The sequence below is a fragment of the Anoplophora glabripennis genome, unplaced genomic scaffold (genome assembly GCF_000390285.2).
Source record: "Anoplophora glabripennis isolate ALB-LARVAE unplaced genomic scaffold, Agla_2.0 scaffold1246, whole genome shotgun sequence".
Lineage (NCBI taxonomy): Eukaryota > Metazoa > Arthropoda > Insecta > Coleoptera > Cerambycidae > Anoplophora > Anoplophora glabripennis.
The window spans coordinates 60,463-83,601 of NW_019417330.1; the positions used below are offsets into that span (position 1 = coordinate 60,463).

Genomic DNA, 23,139 nt, shown 5'->3' on the forward strand with positions numbered 1-23,139 from the left:
TTTCCGGGAAACTGTCAGCGTTGCGCGAAGACCGGTCCCTGGTCGATCCACAGTAACAGCAGAGAGAGAAGACCATAATATGGCCAATTTCACCAAAAGAAACCGAACTATAACGGTAACAGCTCTTCGAAATCATTTTTGTGCACATACCACAGATTACTTTCGATAAGTACTCTCAGAAGAAGATTACATTTCGAAAATCTAAGCGCACGGAGATCTTTACGAGTGTCAAGACTTTTACCCCGACAGAGAGCTGCACGTCGCCAATGGGCCCAAGACTACAGGGATTGGGTTTTGCAACAATGGCGCAAATCGATTTGGTCTTTGGGGAAGGGTCTGGAGACGTCCTGGCAGACAGGAACGACTCACTTTTGCTAGAGAAGTTGTTCCTTGCGGATCAGTGATGTTTTTGGGGGTATTATGTATCGTCGTCGTATTCCATTTATTGTTATTGAGCAAATAATGACAGGTACCATATACGCTGAAAACATTACTGAACCCATCGTTCAGCCTTTGCGCCACGAATTTGGAAAAAATTTCATTTTTCAAGGCGATAATGCCAGACCACATGGCACGCGAAGAGTATAGAACATGTTGCAGCAAGGCAATATCCAAAGAATGGACTGACCAGCAAACTCACTGGATATGAATCTCCCTTACCATTAGAGATAAGCCCATCAAACATTGTCGTTGTAATTCTGAAAATCTGTTCTGCTGTATACCTTATAGTATCCAGGGCCATTCAATAAAAAAATCATGGTGTACAAAATAATCATATAAAAACTTCTAATTGATAGCTACAACTTTCTACTTATTCTTATCCAGTGGATAATTTGCTGAATCACTATCACATCACATCACTAAATGATATAAATTTATCCTTGAATGTAGAACGCTTAGGATAATTTCTGTATGTAATTATTGAAAAATATTCAAATGTTACTAATTTTTCTAAGAAAGCTTAACATGATAATCATTTACAATGAAATAATAAAAATACTTACATCTCCAGTAAATGGTGAAATGAAAAGAAGGGCCCTACTTAATTCTTTGGGTCTAGCAACAAGAAATGTGTATGTTTGGATACTTATGGGGCTTGTAAAATTTATTAAATGTTTATTATCTTCGGTGACGGTAAAAGCGCATGCTCCAAACGCAACGCTTTTATTTCGTATCATATCTATGAATTCAGTTGGTATACTATTAGTAGCTATATTTGTTATTTCCAGAGAATTATTTCCTACGCTGCTATTTTTTATCACTGTTTTATTTACGACCTCCACCGTGAATGTAAAATTTAAATTATTGGAGAGTTCTTTAATGATATCAAAAACTAATCCCGTGTATTCCGTAACTTCTCCAGATTCATTGATTTTGAGAATTTGCCAAGGAGGGTTCTGTAACGAAACAATAATTATAAAATATTCTTATTTCTTTTAGCATATTCCCAACTCACATGAAATGAAACTACTGGTAAAGTTTTACCTCTAAAACCGTGGGCGACATGTAAAAATAATTCATCATTCATAGAAGGACCATCACTGGGTCTCCAAGTTCCTACAGGTAAGATTTCAATAACCGACTGAATTTCACTGTTTTTAAAATAATTGGCAAGTTGATATTCTTTACCCCATGTTTCACCAGTACTCATTCTCCAGAAAGTACAATTATCACAAGTTCCATGTCTTGCTAAATGTTTCTTAAATATTAAAATTAAAAATTTGGTTGTTACTTTAACGGAAACATTTCGTTTTACCTTTATCCGGTCGAGGAGATAATTTCGTCGTTCTAATTTAGTGGGTCTAATAGCTTCCCATTCTTCATCGGAGACTTGACTTGCTATGTCATACTCATCTTGAATAGCTTCATCTAGAGCTTTCATGAAACCTTCCAAAACCTCTTCACTGTGACACTTTTTTCCAACCTAATGTCGTTAAAAATTAATGTGGTCAATATTTAATTTGGTACTTCTCATTAAATTTTCCACATCGTCCGTTTTGTGTTGAATGCAAAAGGTCCGAAGTCCGTATATTGAAAATAAAGTTCGGAAACAAGAGTATAACGTCATACAGTAAAAAAGCCCTTATAACTCGGAAACTGTGCGTTGAATGCAAAAGTTAGTTAAAAATTGCAACTGATGATTTTTTTCTTTTTTTTAATAATCTTCGTATTCAATCACCCCGTGAAGTTCCAACAATTCTATTAAATAAAATTTTCAAGAAAATTAAAAGTTAATGAACTATTCTTAAGGAAACGTTACACTGTTTAATTTTTTTGAACACCCTGTGTCACAAAACAACACTTGTGTCAACAATTCACCTATCTGAAGAAATCAACAATAAAAAAGCAGTACCTATTCATAGCCATATTTATTTATCGGTATGTTGACTTATACAATATTCAATAAAAAATATGTGATTCCCTACATTTTTACACAACCTGTATAATGTAATTTTTTTAACATAGGTGTTAATATTGTACCAAATTGGAAGTGGACGCACAAATCTAAAAACATTAATTTAAAATTTTTGAATTCTCTATATAAAATAAATAATTAATTAGGTAAATTCAAATTTTTAGTTCTAACTTGATTTATTTTATTTAGCATTTAACACGAATGTCATTTCCAAAGAAAAAATAAGTTTCATATGACTCTTCAATTACATAGTTTAATGCATTAGATTTATATGTATGCCCAGTTATCACTTGGCAGTCTTGGCACCACTGCCATACTTCCCAACCGCTAGAACTGTCACCTATTACTGAGTAAAAGAGTTACCACACTAAATTTTATTGTTAGATGCCAGCTCAGAGGAGTCTGCATCCTTTTCGGATTGTCAATTTCCAGTGTGCAGCGGTTAGCTGTATTGTCTGTGGTATTACTTTAAAAAGAAAGACGAAAATTCTAAAATCGCCGCGTATAGATCGGCTCCCAGTATAAACCAGTTAGTTCAGTAGAATTAAATCATAAACTCTAACAACTTAAAAAAATCATTAATACACATTTTATGGCACTTTATGACGGTGAAGGATATGTAGAATGATAATATCAAAAAACTAACTCGAAAGAAGTGACGCTAAGGTAGCAAATTGCAAATAAGAGGCAAAATTCTGGTTTTTTTTTCAATTTTTTTAATCCCATGAAAATCTAGGCTACTTATTGCAAACTTAGTTATTTTCTGTTGTAGGCACTTAAATTACCTACAATTTAAGTACCTACCTAAAATCATACTTCACCAATTTGTTAACTGTAAAGTAATGGTCTAATGGCTTGGTACACAAGATTTTTATAACGTTAATAAACTATTGAACGTATCGGACCAGGATTTTAGAGACCATTAAAGAAAGGGTTAAACTTTTATTTTCAAAAAGTTTTACATTGATAGTTCATGTAATAAATGCGCTAGCACTAGAGAAACTTGTAAATGTAAAGAGACAAATTTTATGCAAGACGAAGAAGATGGTAATGAATTCATTCCTGCAAAAAAAGTAGAATTGAATAACAATAAATCAAAGGACATATTTATAATAAGAATAAAAGTTTTTATTTTTATAATTATAAGTCATTACTGCTTTGTATTTTTTTACTGCCTTATCCCCTTGGAATTTTTAAAATATATATATTCTGCAAATATATTCCTTCAATAAAGCAAACAAATGAAATATAAGAAAAAAATAATATTTATAGGTACCTATTATTCAGTTACAAGTAGAAGTATATGAATATTTTTAATTTATACATATTTAATGTTTAATTTGCAACAGATTAATACCGACAATGTATACATTTCATGACGTCTCGACGAAATACCTAAAGTCAAAATAAAAGTCATCAAAATTGATCCAGCTGTTCTCAAGATATAGAGACCGAACGGCGCTCACGTGCATACGCGAGCCCAGTGCTCTTTCTCGTGCGCGCAGGCCGTTCATTAACGTTAAATTTTACTGCTGCTAACGCGTTTATTACATGAACTATCAATGTAAAACTTTTTGAAAATAAAAGTTTAACCCTTTCTTTAATTGTCTCTAAAACCTCGATCCGATCTGTCCAATAGTAAATTAACAATTAACGTTATAAAAAAACTATCTTGGGAACAAAGAGGCGTAGGTGATTTTTTTCGCTTATTTACAATTTGCGCAAAGTTCAAACTCTAATTCGACTGGACTAAGTGCGAAATTCAATAATGTGATACGAATCAGTCATGTACATTTGCATTTCATTTTGAATCCAAATTTCCCTGCATAATTTAATTTTGAAATGCAATACAATACTTACCCTACAATTTTCTGATGTTATTGACGTATTGTATACAAAAGCAACATTATCTCCCTCTCGTAACAGTCTTTTGTAAGATGTTATGTCACTGTTATTATAGATTGAATCGCATATAATGTATAACCATTGATTTTTTATGTCTACGAGATTAAGGGATTTTGCATATTCCATAATGGTTTCCACCAACTGATGACTTACTATAACTAAAAAATTTCCTCCTACCGTTTTGGTACGTATGGTAGACATAATTTCATTTAAATGGTATTTTGTAATATTTCTCTCTAGTTTTATTAAAGAAATTCCTGTGGCTTTTATATTCAAATTCGATTGTTGTGTAATGGATTTTATTACACGCGTCGTCATGTCTCTATCTAGAACATAGAAACAAACGAAAATAATCAATTCGGCTTATTTTTTAAGAAGCGACGTTACTACAAATTTTCAGTATTAATTCCTATCGTCAACACAAAGAAAAAAGTCACATTCTTGTTTTAAAAAGGTTTTTAAAGGGTCTTGGTACGACACTACAAATGAGAGAAGTGAAACACAATTTTTGATCACAGCACAGTGCCGTTATTGTTTCGTCCTCTGTGGATTCTTATTTTTTTATTAATTTAATTTTGTATAGCAATAAGCATACTCTCAGATTCATTGGAGATACATATAATTGGTATTTGATATTTAAGTACCTATACAACTTTTTACCGGTATAAATATAAAAAGTACTTACAGTTGTTGTGGTACAACTAATGAAATACTCTTATTTTGCAAATATTTAGAAATAATCAAAGTAGGTACTTACAATTATATTATAAATTTGAAGTAGAAAGGGTAAGCTTGATTCACCGGTCAAGAAAAAAAAAAGTGAAACAGTGAAAAGTGAAACATATTTTAATGATAACATTTACCTAAAGTTCGATCATAAATAATTACAACTGACTTCCAGTTATAAATTCCAGCTGATCTAAGATCAAGTATTAACTGGGGCATCTCTTCTCCTTTTTTAATCAATGGGATTGTTATAGCTTTGTTACTAGGTAATCTCGGGCAATCTGTTTCTGGAAATTAGTGAATTTTTTGCATTAGTAAATACATTTATTAGGATATGAGTTATAAAAAATAATAATGATAACAAAATGTTTTATTCAACTTTAACGCTAGATTATTAAAAATGATCAATATTTGTTTCAAACCTCATTTATTTGAAGAGTAAAAGTATTGTCATAGCAGTGACTGGGTGAGTAGCACAAATAACTGTTATTATTAATATCCATATACATTCTATTCCTAGGCATTTGAGAGATTCCTCTTAAGGTCTTTCATTCTCCATAAATTGTTATTTTTAAAATTAAATAGGTAAGCTATTTTAATATAGAAATTATGTGTATTTCATTACTTCCAACTGCATTAAGTGCACTTATGTATATCTTGAATACATTATGTATGCATAATAATTTATTTCCATACAAACCAAATATTAATAATAAAATATAATAATGATTTGTTAATTTTACCACTATTCCTTTCTACGTTACCTACTGGTTCACTTTAACTGGTTTTCTTCAGTCTATTTCCCTTTTACCTTCAACTTACCACTATTTCATTTAATAATCTTTTTTTCTAAGCCATTTTACTTCTTTTTCTTGTTTCTTCTTGCTTTCCCTATATAAATTTTCTGTTTAACTTCTTTTTACTTTCTTTATACACTATAACTCCTATTTCATTTTCATTTATTTTTTTCTTATTTTACTCTTTTATTCATAGGTTTTCTTTTCTCCTTATTTTCTTCTATTTTTATCTCATTTATTTCTATGTAACCCATTTATACTTTCCTCTTCTTCTTCATTTACTTTTTATTTTCTTCTTGTATTTTTCCCCATTATTGTATTTGTATTTATACTTCTAGGTCTAGGATCTTATTGACTTGTCGCTTATTTTTGGCTTGACTTATGTGCCCCACGGTGACGAGACATTAAACATATTTTAGAAACTACTTCGATTTTAATTTTGAAAATTTGGGCAATAGTGTTTTCGTGCATGCCCTTCTCAACTAAAATAATGGCGTCCACCTAACGGTTGTGACACTCTCTATGAATAAATGACAAATTTAGAATGTCAGCATTTGAGTAAATGTTAAAATAAATAATACTTACTCAAATAAACATTCACTGTGTCCATTGAAATGTTACATTTTTTTGGGCTTAGCGTGCAAAAGTCAGAGCACGCAATTTTATTTTTTAGATGTCAAGAGGGGGTTAGTGTAAAGTTAAATCCATGTTTGTGGGGTATCAACCCTTGTGCATCGGCCGCCATCTTGAAAAAAGGGCTGCGAATGGTTTTTATACTACTACTTACTATATATATCGGGCAAACTATTCGTCGCACAGAAAATTTGTACACATTTTTTGTTGCAAATTAAATTCTCTACAAATTTGGTAGTAGAACCAAAAATAACAAAGTTATTAACGAAAATAGATAAAAATTTGGGAACAAATTTTCTTTTGGTCGTTATAACTTTTTTTCTATTCATTTTACAAAAAAGTTACATAAAAGCATTTTGATAGAGGGGTTTTCAAGGAATAATTTCCATTACAAACTTTTTTCAAATTTGATTTATTAGGGTTTACAACGATGCGAAACTTATACTATTCTCGAGTACTAGTATGTATACATTAATATGAATGATTAGGCATAGTTTCTCATCTTTCCATTATTTGTATAAGAAACATTTTAATGATTGACATTGTTGTTAATTAGTTATTGACTCTTTTCCCCACCCCCTACGAGGTAGAGTTTGATGGCGCGTTTTTTTACGTCGTATCCCTAGTAGGCAGAATCCACGGACATTTTCTAGCTGACATAATAATTAGTGTAATTAAAAATATCGAAATATATTTCCCAATCTACTGTGTCCTCAATCTCTTTGATAGGCCAAGCTGCGACTCAGGATCTGGTTGAGCTTCCAATATTGAATTGTTGAGGAAGGATAGAGAATGAAGTGACGTCATTGTTGGCAGTTCATCTTCAAAATCATTCTCCTCGATCAATTTTGATATCTTCATTATGTTGCTGCATGTCTCCCCAGAACAATTCAGGCACACTGTAGAACATTTGAGGCCTGCCTTCCGACATCCACACATTGCTCCACAGTTTCCTTTGCATCGGCAGAATATCAACTTTAGAAGCTCAGGGGGTGCTGGAGGTTTTGAACTTTGAACAGACGTCAATATTTGTCCATACTTTTTCCAGACCCAGTCTTGAGGGTCGTTGTAATTCCCGAGCCACGACTGGATCTGATGATAGACTCGGAGGCTGTGCAAGCGGGCTGTGTCTTGTGTTGGAGGAAGTTAAGACAAATTAAATGTATTCTTTGTCACTGACTTTGCGAATCGTTTATATCTAAGACTGTCAAGAGAATCATCATCTTTAATGCCACCATATAAAGAGATGAAAAAACGTTCGCCAACGGCAGTGAGCAAAGTAGGGTCGACTCTCTCATTGAGGAATAACGCTGTTCCACTAGCTAACTCAGGACGTGTCTCCAGGGTTGTGAGAAATTTCATTTTACCGATGTTGTAAGCTGCTGAAGTCGTGTCACATCCTGAAAAGGCATGGAGAAACAACAGATTATCCACAGTGACGTCTCCGTACATAAAACTTGACGGACAATATAATTGTTCGGCTGTACGTCCTTTTGATGGTTAAAAAATAATACATTTGAATGTGTTCTTCCAAATGCCGTGGTCGGCGACAATAGTGACTGAGTCGAACGATTGGGATGCAGCAAGAGCGGAACGAACGATGAGGGTATCTGCATCTGATTCTGCTTGATCGACACTGAAACCCACCTCTTGTCCACAAAATTCAAAATAGTGTCCACAAAACTCAAAATACTTTCCACAATTAAATACATCACGCACGCACGTGGTAGCACAACTGAAAGAAAACTTTGAAGGACACCTTCTATGCCTAATCATTCATATTAATGTATATTTACTAGTACTGGAGTATAGTGTAAGTTTCGTATCGCTGTAAAACCCTAATAAATAAATAAAATTTGAAAAAAGTTTGTAATGGAAATTATTCCTTGAAAACCCCTCTATCAAAATGCTCTGATGTAATTTTTTTGTAAAATGACCAGAAAAAAAGTTATAATGAACAAAAGAAAATTCGTTCCCAAATTTTTATATGTTTTCGTTTATAACTTTTTTATTTTTGGTTCTACGACTAAAAGTTACGGAATCAAATTTGTAGAGAATTAATTAATTTGCAACAAAAAATGTGTTTACAAATTTTCTGTGCGACGAATAGTTTGTCCGATATAGTAAGTAGTAGTATAAAAACCATTCGCAGCCCGTTTTACAAGATGACGGCCGATGCACAAGGGTTGCGACCCTACAAACATGGATTTAACTTTACACTAACGCCTTCTTGACATCCAAAAAATAAAATTGCGTGCTCTGACTTTTGCAACCCCAAATTTAACTTTTCAATGGACTGTATGTGTTAAATTGGTAACAATAAACTGGTGACAGATTAGGTGTTTGTTTTGGAGTTCCACTAAAAATTTCACAGCCATCCTCGCATGAAATTATGCGAAATCCGTTGACTACACGAATAAACAGTAAATACCTTAAAAACTAGAAGAGATAAGTATAGGGAACCATTATACCGTTCGAAAAAGATCAAAATTGTTCATCAGATTGCGTAAAAATATACACGGTGTTCAATTTAAAAAAAAAATAAGTTAAGGTAGTGAGGTTTGCTTTGGTTGTACAGCAAGAATAAAACGATATCTCAACGGTAATAATAAAGTATTTTATTAAAAGACGTGTTGACGGGGTGAGTGTTCGTTGGAGAGTCCGTCTTCGTGTGTCGTCGCTGGCAGAAGTCCCTGGTCCTTGGTGCCACTCTGCCGGGGTCGTCTTGCGGGAACCCTGTGGTGCGTCCGGGCGGCGTCTCGCTGGCGCTCTTGACGTTGTACTTAAAAATGAGTCACTTGCGAACATGTGTACCCACAGTAGTTTAAAGTTGACTAAATTCGGCATTAAATTTCTACCACCTTGTATGAAATTAAGTCATCTTGAAATTATGGTAGGGAAGCTTCGAGTTTTAGTTATGTCATCTATAAATTTTATCGCTCTAACTTTATTATTGTAAAATACATATATTTTTTAACTAGGCAGTGCTTTTTTAATTTTTTTGGAAAAAATTAAATATATCAAAAACGGTTCACTTTAAGAATAGGAAACCTTTATGAAAGTTCACCTAAAAATTGACGTAGAATCCAAAATTGCAATAATATACAGAGTGTTCTATTTAAAATAACAAAGATCACGTCAACTTCCGGTATAACCGGAAGCGTTAGGTGGAGGCCATTATGTTGGTTGAGAAAGGCATGCACGAAAACACTATTGCCCAAATTTTCAAAATTAAAATCGAAGTAGTCTTGGAAATATGTTTAGTGTCTGAGACACCCTGTATAGAAAATGTAAGTAATAAAATAATTGTTTAATTTATAAGACATATTGTAGATGAAAACAGGACTTGTAGGGTTTTATTAATAAAATGTAGATTTTCGTAAAAATTACAGTTATTTATGCTGCTACCCATCAGTCACTGGTGCCGTAGTTTCTTTCCCTCTGACCATGATATATGATGGAGGCACCGTGATTTTTTTTTCCTTTGGTGTGCTGCTATATGCTATAGAATACGGATTTAAAAGTAGAACTTTTGAATAATGTTTGAAAATCTAAGGGATATTACAAAGGAAATAAGTTTTTATAAATTAATATGTCCCTCGTTTCGTGCATTGTTGTTTTTTTCACTAAAAACACGACTAATTATTTTTAAACATCAACTCTCATCAATTTTTGGACAAAATGATTGGAGTGTATGGACATATACATATACAAATGATTTTAAATGAAATTAGTTGCTATGACATAAGATTATTGTAAACTTACCAGAAATAGCCATGTGTAGTAATTTTTCATCTTCTGCTGAACGAAATAATTTCCATGTATCAGAACATGACGCTATACTGAGAACAGCAGATAAATCTATTAAAGAATAGTTTAATTAATCAATTATGCACAGCAAGATATAAATTGTGATTTCATAATTATGGGCCCATTATTGATCCAGGTTTAACTGTACACGATGATGAATACATTTTAGTAAATCCGTTTTCCTTGAAAGCAACTAAAGATAATTAAATTTTGAGACAATGTTGTACTTTGACTATCACTCAAATGAAGAACAAAATATTTTTAAATGTACCAACCGGTGAAGCTGTAATAATTTCTTTTTTTTAGAAATATACCTTTGTCTTGATAGCGCTGGGAAAAACTTTTAGTTGTAAAACTTTTTTATTTCGCACACAACCATACTGTCCGTATGGGCCCTTTTGGAGATGCATTTATTGAGACCTCGAAATTATGAGCGAGATTGTTGAATGCCATAATGATGTTCGCAGACAGATTCTAGTTTTTTCCATTTTCGAAATATTGTCAAAAAAGCAAATGTTCATCATTTTCGTAAATCTGCTATAATTTTTGGAATCTGTAAGAATATTATATAACAGCAAAATCTTTTATTGTGACCTTAGATTTTTTATTCAACTTTCCGGTTCCAAGAAACTGCCCTCAACTTATATTTGAAATGATGAAACAAAAATCCACAGTGAATTCTTTCCAAAAATTTGCTGAACTAATGAATTTATGTATTTCAAAAATTTCATAATACAAAATAGTTTTCAAAAATATAACTTTTTAGTTTTTTAAATATTTCAAAAATGGAAAGAAATTAGAACCCGTCTGTGTACACTTTAATTACATTAACAATACAACTTTCCCCATTTAATCGTTTTCCTCTTTCTTTTATAATTTCTGAAGTGCCAATATACAGGGTGTTTATTAAGTACTTGTACAAATTTTCAACGGTGAAACTTTGACAAATTTTAAGATAAAAGGTTCAACATGGGTCCTCAACGGCTTGGTTCTTGCGATTCTGGGCGTCCAAAAAAAAATTTGGCAGAACCGCACCAGATTTGAATCCTTTGGATTATTTTCTATGGGGTCACTTGAAGTCACTAGTTTACAAAACTTTAGACCAAAATGAACAAGGTCTAAGAAACAGTATATTTGAATCGTGTGCCATTATTAATGTTAAGGCGAATTGATGCTTGCGTTGCAGTAGGCGGAGGTCATTTTCAGCAATTATTGTAAATTTTATTAATTTATTTGTAGTCTAGTCTTCGTCTTGTAAATGATCTAAGTTTGTCACATCGCAATACAATCAATAAAAGACACGTTTTTTCATTTGTTTTTTATCTTAAAATTAATCAAAGATTCACCCTTTAAAGTATGTATACGTACTTAATAAACACCCTGTATGTAAGTATCACCAAAATGGTTCATACGATAAAATGCCTAGATAGGTATGTATGTTAATTCCTTTAATTTAGTAACAACTTATTGCACAACTATTTATTTTCAAATTGTCCTTCAATAAATGATTTGAATCAAGGCACATCCGCGGTTGTTCAAAATCCTATTCAGAGTGTCATGATCCTTTGATCAAAATACAGTGTGTACTAAAGCAAATCATCTGGTCATCTGTTGGTTGATGGTTAAAATGTTAAGTAAAGGTTACTTATTCTTTGATTTCACCATTTGTCTGTGAATATGTAGAAGTTATTAGCCAAAATATCCACCTATTTGTGCTGATACTGCAGCCTCCATATAGTAAATATCCTTACTGTATACTCTGAATGGAAAAAAATAAACATTATATACCTGCGCCATCTTTTGCACTTTATGACATATAACTCTTTTGATGGCCAACTTAGTAGGAAATGCTTGTCTATTTTTACGCAATAAAAACATTAATATAATAATCCAAACGGTATCTGTTTCAAAAAGTCCATATTTGGGTGAATCGTATATCCACGGAGATTTTTGGCTGTTTGGCTTTCGAATATCACTAGAAATTACAATTTTTTCTATGCGCATAAAAAAACGTCGGCTTAACTTTTGGCGGCAAAATATGTTAAAAAAATTTGAAAAATGTCATATTTTTCTTCCTATTTAATTATGTATCTTTTTAAGAGTTGATTTTAGGCTAAAATGGAACAGGATAAAAATGTTTGTAATTAACTTTTTTACAAAATATGACTAGTTACAAATCGAATGAATCATGATTATTATTGTAAAAATCGAAAAAAATCGCCAAAAATGGGGTTAAAAAAAATTCCTTTTTAGGGATTTTTTTGGGATCTTTGAATTGGGTATAGGACAGTCATACTTGTATCAAGAAAACTTCATGTTATGTGGAATCATCACACCAAATTTCATCAAAATCGGTTCTATAGATTTTGCATAATAATTTTGTAATACAAATTTTGAAAAAAAAATTGCAATTTTTCAAAATTTTGTACAGCAAAAAACCAAGGCCCTTAAATATTTGAAAATTTAATCACATATAGAAGGGCTCTCAAGCTTTCAAACCTTTTTGAAAAATTCGAACCTGTCAATTAGGAGAGCTCTGGCGCTTGTTTAAACATTGGTCGAATTTTTGTACTTATAAACAATTAGAATAACTTTGTGAATATTCAACCAAATCAAATTTTTTAAAATAGGTTTTAAAAGTTCTTGAAAAAACGCCATAGTTATAGCCCAGCAATGTTAACCGACATTTATACTAAATGTACTGGGATATCCGGGCTAATTTTTCGAAAAATACCTTTGGTATTCCGAGTACTTACCAGGGCTAAGTTTGCAAAACTTTTCTTCATGGCAACCTGTTTTAAAACGTGTCTAAAGTTATTTATGCAAGCGAGAAATTCAAGAAAATCATACGGGTGGTGGTGGTGGGGTACCAGGTCTAAGTTTGCAATACTTTTCTTCATTGGCAACCTACTTTAAAACGTGTTTAAAGTTATAACAATATCTGGTTACTTTTTTGGCTTTTCATCGAAGTTGCATAATAAAAAAAGCCTTATAAACAAATAAAACGAGCATTTTCGTTGAAATTTCACAACTTTCTAAGCTGCCAATAATTGTTAAATAAATTAATAATTAATGGAATTTACCTATCTTGTAAAATAAGGTTAAAACTTTAAAATGAGATATCATGCGTCTCAACCAGTCCAATAGAACTAGAGATATGGTAAACTTGATGCGCGCGGAGACGGAACATGTAAGATATTAAAGTTAATATTTTTTTAATTTTCAAAAAATAAATGTTTGTTATGAGTAAACGTAACTATTAACGCATAAAAAATTGTACTAGCTATACAAATAAACTTTTTACAGTAATTTAAACATTTAATTTGTTAATAACAATTAAACTGACTACTTTCAGGTTTTGCGACCAAGTTTTTTGGATTTTTTTGGACCAGGAGGTCAAAATAACGAATAAGTTGTTGGCAGCCATGGCACTCTGATTGGCCACGGAACCCTATCTGGCTCCTAGACTACAAAACCGCGACGCGCTTAGAAATTTTTAATATCTCGGCTTGTAGAGGTCCGATTTTGATGATTTTTTTTAAATCGATGTCTCGCGATATAAAAAAAAACAATTAGCGTATTTTCAAATGCCTATAGTTAATTGGTCTTTCAACAGTCCGATAATTATTTATTTTTAAACTTCCTTTAATTATCAACTTTATTTTTTTATTGTATCAAAGGTAAGTGCATAAACTTATATACCTACTGTTCATCAAAGATCAAAAACAAATTTATTTAAATATTCTAAAATTGTTTAAACAACAATTAATTATTTTCAAAATATGTCGAAAAATAGTAATATAATGAGTTAATTTCTCATTTGCTTATATTTTAAACAATAAATAAAATTCGATCAATGTTTAAACAAGCGCCAGAGCTCTCCTAATTAACGGATTCAAATTTTTCAAAAAGCGTTTGAAGGCTTGAGAGCCCTCTATATGTGATTAAATTTTCAAGTAAAGACCCCAAAAAAATTACCTAAAAAATAATGTTTTTTAACCCAATTTTTGGCGATTTTTTCGATTTTTTACAATAATAATCATGATTCTCGATTTGTAATTAGTCATATTTTGTAAATAAATTTAAATACAAACAATTTTTTCCTCTTCCATTTTCGCCTAAAATCAACTCTTAAAAAGATACATAATAGGAAAAAAATATGAAATTTTTCGAATTTTTTTAACATATTGTGCCGCCAAAAGTTAAAACCCTCATTTTTTTTCATGTCCATAGAAAAATTTTAATTTCTAGTGATATTTAAAAGCCAAAAAGCCAAAAATCTCCGTGGATATACGATTCAACCAAACCAAAACAGATACCGCCTAGTCTATAATTATTATTCTACAACAAAAATATTAATTATTAATAATTGTTAAAATCATTACCTCGCCTCACATTTATCGCTGTCCAAGAATAAAAATAGTGATTAACTCCACCATGTTTTAGGAGTTCTCTCTTGGCATAAGTTAAATAATTTTCTATATCAGCTTTTATATTTTCATATTCGTCTCCTACATACTCACGATCTATAATAATAGCTAAAAAATATGATTTAGTATAAATTGTTATTCTAGATTAAAACCTTTGATGATAAATAAATGTATAGGTACCTTAAATTTCTTATTTTTAAAATTAGAAAAAAATGGTAAAATCTGATTTATATAAATGTTACTGAACATTAACGGTTATTTTACGTTAGTGAAGTAGCCCCGGAGCAGGATATCATTCACGAAAAGTTTGGTTATGGTTAAGAATAAAATAAACCACTTGAAGAAAAAAATACTCGATTAACACACTGACACAGCACAACACCAAGAAATATAATAAAAATACTTACAATTAGTAGAACTAGAAAATTAAACAAACGAAGAGAAAATACGCTAATTATGACAGCGATGACATATCATCAACATAAACAAACGAAGAGAAAATACGCTAATTATGACAGCGATGACATATCAACAACATAAACAAACGAAGAGAAAATACGCTAATTATGACAGGGATGACATATCAACAAGATCTCACCTGCGTATGAGGCTATTCTTTCCGAACATGCGCATTAGGAATAATGTTAAATTTTCACTTTATTTTTACGAATATTCTTTTATATCGTTTTTTATTTTAAGCACATTAGTGTATCTAACAAAACATGCGTTGGTTGTTCTTAAATACTTCTAAATTCTTGTATAAATAAATTAATTTGAAGTTGTTCATTTCTTTAGTATCTATGTAAATAGTACACAAGGGTCAGATTCGGTTTGTAAAATTTCAACTATAACAATTAATTTGTTGCGGGTTGCCTAAATATGTGACGTCACCCCAAAACTGTCCATAGTAGCACTGATTTCAACACTCAACTATAACAACAGTTCTCAACTGACTGAGACAAATACAGCGCGCTCTGCTCCTAACACTTTGGCCTTGAATGCAGTCTCGCCAACTTTGTCGAAAACAAAGTCCACAGAGCATCAGAGTCTCAGTACTTTTACTTTGTCCTAGTACAAATAGTACAATGGTAGTTTTTTTACATTTTTATAGAAAATGATAGGCAGAACAGTACTAAAGAACTTATTCAATGTCAGTGGTTGAAAATTATATGTATGAAGTTGTGACATTATGTTTAAGACATAAGTCTCCAGTCTGTTCAGAGCTTGAGTGGTTCTTTGAAACATCTTTTCTATTGCCTAACTTTTTGACTAACATTACGCTAGTGCAGTAAGGTGGACTATGAGGGTATTAACTAAATGAAATTTCTACAAAATCAACCGTACTTTTAAAAATGGTTCCTTCCACTTATCATAAGCAAATAATCCATTGATTCGACCTAAATTAGTTGTACCACAGACAAAATAGCTACCGCTTAAGCTATATTGTATGTGGTTGTACTGTCCGTAGGTATATCTGAATCACTCTCTCATCCATTCCTAAAATTAATATAAGTAACAGGGTCGAAATGGCTGACATTTTTTCCTTATATATTCTGTGGATTTTTTTAAGATCAATACAAGTAAAAAGAAACGATGGGTGTGTTCCAAATAAAGTGGGTACGAAACAGAAGTTTTATTTATTGAGGTATATATGGTTATGTATTTTATACGGGGTGGCCTTAAATTTTCTAAGAGGTGATACCTCATTTTTGCGATATCTTAAAAGACTTTTGAGATATTATTCAAATACCTTGTCTTCCGCAAAAGTAGATATACGAGGTAACTCTTGACCATTAAGGAAAAAAGATACTCTTATTTAATTTCAATGCTTTGAATATCAGACTTTAGACTTTAGTTGTATAATCCCTTCAATAAATTCAGTATGCCCTGAATCGAAATCGAAATCGAAATCGAAACAATTTATCAAAATTAAACAAGAGTGACTTTTCCCCTAATAGTCTAGAAATTAATATTTGTCCATGAAAAAAATAATAAAATGCGTAAAATAAGGCTCTGATGGAATATTACATGTACTAAATCCTGATCTGATTCACGCATAACTGAAATCAAAAAGCATGCACTATATTTTATGATTTGTGGCTAACATGTACTACAGTGACTCTTGTATACAGTCCCTGTAACATGTACCATTAAATAATTAATTTTGACAGATTGCACTCGCATTTTTTGACGTGAACGTCTTTGTTTTGCAACACGAGGATCTTTTTTATAATATATAAAATTCGCAAGAGAATGGACCTTATTTCAAGGGTAGCCTTGCTTCCTTGGATGGAAATAAATAGTTACTTTAGTATAATTTCCATCCTTAAAAATTACGGGTATACAAAAAAAAAAATGTGTATTCCATTATTTTAAGATAACCCAATGAAAATTGATATACGAAGACAATTATCTGCAATTTACAGTAGAAAATTGAAATCCATTTTTCCAACAATAAGGTATGGCAAAAAACGAAAGACTGTTTCAGGTAGGTATTTTTGACAACTTCCATGTTTCAGATAGAAAACAAATAAACCTATGCTCATTTTCGATTACCTCAAATGCCATATCAAATGTCATTAAATACATATCTAAAAAAACGAAAGTAATCTTTAAAAATGGCATGGAAACTTTGTATTAAAGGCCCGTATTTTTTTATGGGAGCGAAATTGCACTAGGATAACCAAGAAGCTACTCTTGAAGTAGGTACTTATAATTCGCTTCCGGATATCCTGTAACGCTCTGTTTTTTTTTTTCATCTACAATTTTCAAATTGAAATGTGGAATGGAATTGTAAGTATGCGGTTAGAGGAATAACGAAGCCTTGTATTCAAATGAATAATTATTTATAAATGTAACAATTCCATTAAAAAAAAATCACACATACATATTGAATAATTGGTTTTATACGGGGTTAGAACTATTTTAAGGGAGACTACAGGGATATCGGAAACCGTTAGTCATAAAGGGTGGCTCAAATTACAAAAACATTAATAATACAAACAAAAACATAATTACAAAATTATGGGGCGAGTATTTTGGTGAAAACAGATCCAAGATATCTTCGATAGTTTCTGAGATATCTCGAAATAGTGAAAATATCGATTTTCTATTCAGAAAAATTAAAAATAAATTCAAATTGCTGCAGGCAGACAGGATATTTTTGTAAAGTGTGATACATCGTTGAATTTGTATTTTTTTTCTTTATCCATCCACGAGGAGAACCAATATGGCGTCCATAAGAAAAAAAAAAGTTGACTATTGCGACTGAAACAATGGAAGATAGAAAAAATCTGAACTCACCATTGCAACATCGCCATGTTGGATAATGCCTAGATACAAAATTTCGTGACGCTATCTTAAAAAACAAATGAGTTATAACGAAAAATAGAAAATCGATATTTTCACTTTTTTCGAGATATCTCAGAAACTATCGAAGATATCTTGGATCTGTTTGCACCAAAACACTCGCCCCATAATTGTGCAACTTTGTAATTTGAGCCACCCTGTATGACTAACGGTTTCCGATATCCTTGTAGTCTTCCTTTAAATAGTTCTAACCATGTATAACATTTTCTTTAATTTGCTAATTATTCGAAACAACTTTTTTAATAAATAAATGTATACTTAGATATAAATATTAAAAAGTTTATATTAAGATTGTATACTTATATACTTATTACGCTTAAAGGATGTTTCGAATAAATCGGCGAGAGAATGATATAATTCAAAATTTAATTTATTAGAACTAATTTAATTTTTGTTAAACTAAAGCCCGGTACTTTGAATCTCCGTTAAGCCTCCTTAATTAATCAGATGATCAGATGACTGTACATATACTGACTCATTTCATAAAAGTATTCACAGTCTAATCGCCTGATTAGTTAATCAAGTCTTAACCGAAACTCAAAGTACCGAGCCTTACCTACAGTAATAATACGAGTTAAAAAACTTACCTAGAGAAGCATTAGAAGTGATAAGGGATGGAAAATTTTCAGCTTTGGTACGAACACAAATATATAAGATGATTCCAACAAACATTACGCGACACATTTTATACAATTCATATCCACCTGGATGTGTTACTTATATAGTTTCTACTTAAAAAACATATTTCTAATTTATTCGTTCTGTTTCTAATAGAAAATATAATAACATACTGATTGAATATAAATTTTGAATGCACTGCAGGTGTGTGTACATATAGATTTGTTTCAATATGAGGTTAGGGTAAATAAGGAATGAAAGGTCGGGAATTAAAATTTCATATAGAAAATTAGATCACCTGAAATTACTCGCCACGAACGCAACGATTGACGCAATTTAGTAAGGGGTTGCCACCGTACAGAAAAAAATTAAGAGAATTATTTAAAACATTTTATGACAATTTCATTTAAATATAAAAATAATTATGTTTAGTGGACAGTAAAAGATCACTATATAATAATTTCTTTATTAAGGTTTATATTTCCAATATTTTCTGAAGTATTCTGATTTGAAATTACTTTTGTGTAAATAAATATGTTTATCATTATTAATGATTATGTAACTAACAGAAATTACATTTCTATACATTTTCTTTAATTGTGTTTATTTTTTCATATTCATAAAATGTTTTGCAAGAAGAGATGAATAAAAATTGCCGGCGTCGCATAGAATCTGTAATCTGGAATAATTTGGAGGGTAACTCACTATACTGAGCTAAAGCACTTAGGCCCCATTGGGCCCTTTGTGTATCCTCCCAGCGAGAGATCAGCTCTCCAGAGCCACCAACCAGCCTATCAAGGAGAAAAAGGTAATAACGTTGCTCAGGGGGATCTCCCTGATGGAGGCCATAGAAGGCCACCGTTCTCCTAGCACGGATTCTCTCGTTGACGAGACACCAGTGCACTCGTAGAGTACATGGAAAACTGTCTTCCTGCTCACAACGTCTACAGAGAGGTGTTTCCCACTTCCTCATATTATAGAGGTGTTTCCTTAGCCAACATTGTCCGGTCTGAATACCCGTCACCAGACGAAGGCTTACCCTGGACATAGCCAGGTATTTTTTGGCTATGTCTTTGCTGGGGTATCCTAAAAACTAGCAAATTGTTTATTTAATCCTACCGTGTTCTAAACTCTTTGTGGGTGTTTTCCTTAATCATTTCAAAAAGTGCTCACAGCGAGAGCACACTGAGGCCACCACCAGCGCTTGGTGGCGTTCCCATACCCATCTCGACATTATCTTCCGATTATGTAAGAACATGATTGTCTACTATCTGTATAGATTCGAATACTTTTGCCCGTTATCTGCCTAAGGGCAATTTCTTTAGCAGCTATACCTGCCAGTTCCGCTTATATCACGGTGGCACGTACATCCATAGCCCACTGATATCGGATGTGTAAGGATCTAGAATACACATTTTGTACTTTTTTCCTTTTTGATCCGTCAGTGAAGATAATTACATCCTCACTGGCGGTCTATTCCTCATTTTTGATCAGTACTATGTAGCATCTTCCTGACGGCCTCATTCCATAGGCGACATCTGATTTCTTCATATCCTATATTTGGTTTAACATCAACGCTCTTGAAGCGAAGCATAGTTGTCAGAGCCACCTCACCATCACCTTCATTGTTAACGTTGGTGTTGTTCGCATAGCTCCTATAACGCTCAGGCAAGCTATTATTTGCATCTGACTGAGCTTCTGTTTAACTGCTGTCTGTTGGGTTTTTGGCCACCAGACAACAGCTCTGTAGGCCCACATTGGTCTCACTATGACAATGTATATCCACATGATTACCTTTGGTTTCATCTCCCAGGTTTTACCAATGGTCCTGCGGCACTGCTCATAGGATATGTACGCCTTTTTTATACTTCTCTCCAAGTGAAGATTCCACGTTAGCTTTGCATCGAGTGTTACTCCAAGATACTTCACATCCGCTAGAAAGCTTAGCGTGGTGTTTAGAAGAGTCTCTCGCAACAGTTCTTCTCACGGAGGCATCTGCAACACTAATTTTTATAGCTCTCTTGGTGAGCATGTTTGATATCCAACTGCAGATACAGAGGGAAACACCTCTTTCCATGAGAGCTGAATTGATTTTTGTGAACGTTGTCTTATCGAATGCCCTTTCTATGTCTATGAATACACCCAGGGTGGATTCATTGTTATCTAAAGATTTTTCGATCCTGCCTACCACTAGGTGGAGGGTAATGTCGGTAGATCTCCCATGTTGATGGGGATGTAACTGTCTGTTTGTCCCTTATACTTCGCTCACAATTTTTCCATCGTTTTCAACAGAAACGGGGTCAGGCTGATAGGTCGATATGCCTTTGGGGTTGTGTAATCCAGCCTAACTGTTTTGGGGATGAATACAACCTTCATTTCCCTCCAAGTCTTAGGGATGTAGTGGTGTGCAACAACCGTTCCAGGTGCGGCTTCAGCATGGGCGAAGTTAAGTCATTGGATCTGGGGGGGCTAAAGCCCTAATATGAAAAAATGTATATATTTTTTTCATTTTATTTTTGTGTATGTATCAAAGTAAGGTAAGCATATTTTTCTACCAATCCATAAATATTATAAGTAAATCAAAAAAATTTTTTTTCAGTCAAATAATTTTATTTTAAAAGTTATTAAAATAAATTCTTCCAGAATATCGTCTAGACTCAGGGATTTTGAAATGTCACTTTCAATGTTAGCAAGTGTTAAAGAACTGAATCGGTCATGACCCACGGTTGACCTTAAAATTTGGAAATGTGTTTTCTGACAACATATGTAATATCGGATATACTAAGATATACTAATATTTTCGTCCCGTTTCCTGACACAGTTCTTTATTACGGTCGTCTCCGCCTTTAAAACCTCTTTATCAATTCCGACTTCTGTTGGGCAGTGACGCCGACTTGGATTCGATTGAAATAAGTTTCAAGTATGAAGTTATTAAATTATACAATTTTTTTTGTCAAAAAAGTATGTTTTTTATTTTCTGTTCTGATGTGTATGTGTAATAATGTTTTTGGGGGGGGGCTTAGGGATTTTGCCACCCCCTTAACTTCGCCCATGGGCTTCAGTACATCCAGACCCCATTAGCAATTTGCCGATCCATAACTGTAGGTAAATTCTCAATTTCGTCCGGGCATTCCTCTAGTTCCGCTGATGCGGATCCCGGATAATGGATTCGCAGCAGCTCCAGACTCTCGTTTAGATTGATGTTTTCTTTTCCATCATCTCTAATTAGTACACTCAAATCGTGGTCATTCTAGCAGCCTGTGAGTAGTTTTCACTCTTCACAGTAGGTTCTCCAAGCATCACTTTGTCTTTTTCGGATTAATTTCTTGAGAAGTCTCAGGTAGGTCTTATATATTTCCCAGTCTGAGTTTCGTCTGGCAGCTTTTGCCTTATTAAATGATCTCCTAGCACTCCTCTTCAGGTCGCTCAACTCCCGGTTCCACCAACTCGTGGTTCCACCGGGTTGTTGCTCTGACCTAAGAGCATCAAATGCTGTTTTTGTGACAGATTGTACTGTATTTGCAAACACCTCAATTTCTTCATCATTCTTGGGCTCCTGTTTTTGTGCTGCTATTAGGTTCTCTCGGAGGTGACATAGGTATCTTTCCTTGTCAGTTCCTCGAGGGTCCCGAAACAGTTTGGTAGGAGTCTTACTAAGATTGATATCAAAATTTATCAAGCGATGATCTGACACTGGGACCTGGTCTGCCACATGCCACTTCCGGATTAGATTAGATATACACGCCGTAGTTATTGTGACGTCTATTAGTGTTTGACTTCTAGAGTTAACAAATGTCGGTTCGCAGCCTCTATTACTTATGCAGAGGCTGTTAGCGTTAATATAAGAACTTACCTCTTGAGTTGTTGCTTTCACTGCCGCAAGTTGCATGGTGTGAGCACATGCTCTATACTTATACGAAGCACTGCATGTCTTTTACATTAATGACCTTATTCCCAAAAAGAGGGGATAAAAGTGTACATTTAGCATTTTGTCAATTTTGCGCAAGCCCGAAAATTTAGCGGATTACTTCAAATGATTTTTAATGTACTATTAGCAGAGCAAAATTACCAATTATATTATTATTTTGTAATTATACAACTTGTTAATTGTAGTTTATGAGAATATTAGATAGTGAATGTAAAATAAAATGGGTACAATAAAACGGAATCCAGAAGAGAGTAAAAGTGGTTTATTTATATAAAATAGCAAACATTTTTTGAAATTTAAAATCAATACATCTTCACAAAAATTCATATAAAAATACACATTATGTACACATAAAAATGATAATAATTTATCTACCTTAACTAATACTTATATATAAATAACAATAAAAATAAATCATATAATCATATTAACCTAAATGTTTTGATTTTCTAACATATGCCAAATATCAAGTCATATTTTATTAAATATGCAATGCAAAGCTAGTCA

General features: G+C 32.7%; 2 protein-coding genes across 3 annotated transcripts in view; both read right to left on the reverse strand.

The window, feature by feature from the left end:
* Positions 1 to 18,883, reverse strand: part of LOC108915288 (ionotropic receptor 93a) — a 38,620-nt gene extending 19,737 nt beyond the window's left edge. For both annotated transcript variants that reach the window (XM_018721276.2, XM_018721277.2), the window contains exons 1-8: positions 18,674 to 18,883; positions 14,673 to 14,825; positions 10,243 to 10,338; positions 5,185 to 5,334; positions 4,277 to 4,647; positions 1,757 to 1,924; positions 1,457 to 1,699; positions 1,005 to 1,397 (exon numbers count right to left, since the gene is read on the reverse strand). In XM_018721276.2, coding sequence (XP_018576792.1) covers positions 1,005 to 1,397; positions 1,457 to 1,699; positions 1,757 to 1,924; positions 4,277 to 4,647; positions 5,185 to 5,334; positions 10,243 to 10,338; positions 14,673 to 14,825; positions 18,674 to 18,770 — 1,671 coding nt within the window. In that variant the 5' untranslated portion in view covers positions 18,771 to 18,883. The remainder of the gene's footprint in view (positions 1 to 1,004; positions 1,398 to 1,456; positions 1,700 to 1,756; positions 1,925 to 4,276; positions 4,648 to 5,184; positions 5,335 to 10,242; positions 10,339 to 14,672; positions 14,826 to 18,673) is intronic.
* A 3,092-nt stretch (positions 18,884 to 21,975) lies between these two features.
* LOC108915286 lies at positions 21,976 to 22,593 on the reverse strand. The gene has a single exon (XM_018721274.1). It carries the CDS (start codon positions 22,591 to 22,593, stop codon positions 21,976 to 21,978), a length of 618 nt encoding a protein of 205 aa, XP_018576790.1.
* Between the last annotated feature and the right edge of the window lie 546 nt (positions 22,594 to 23,139).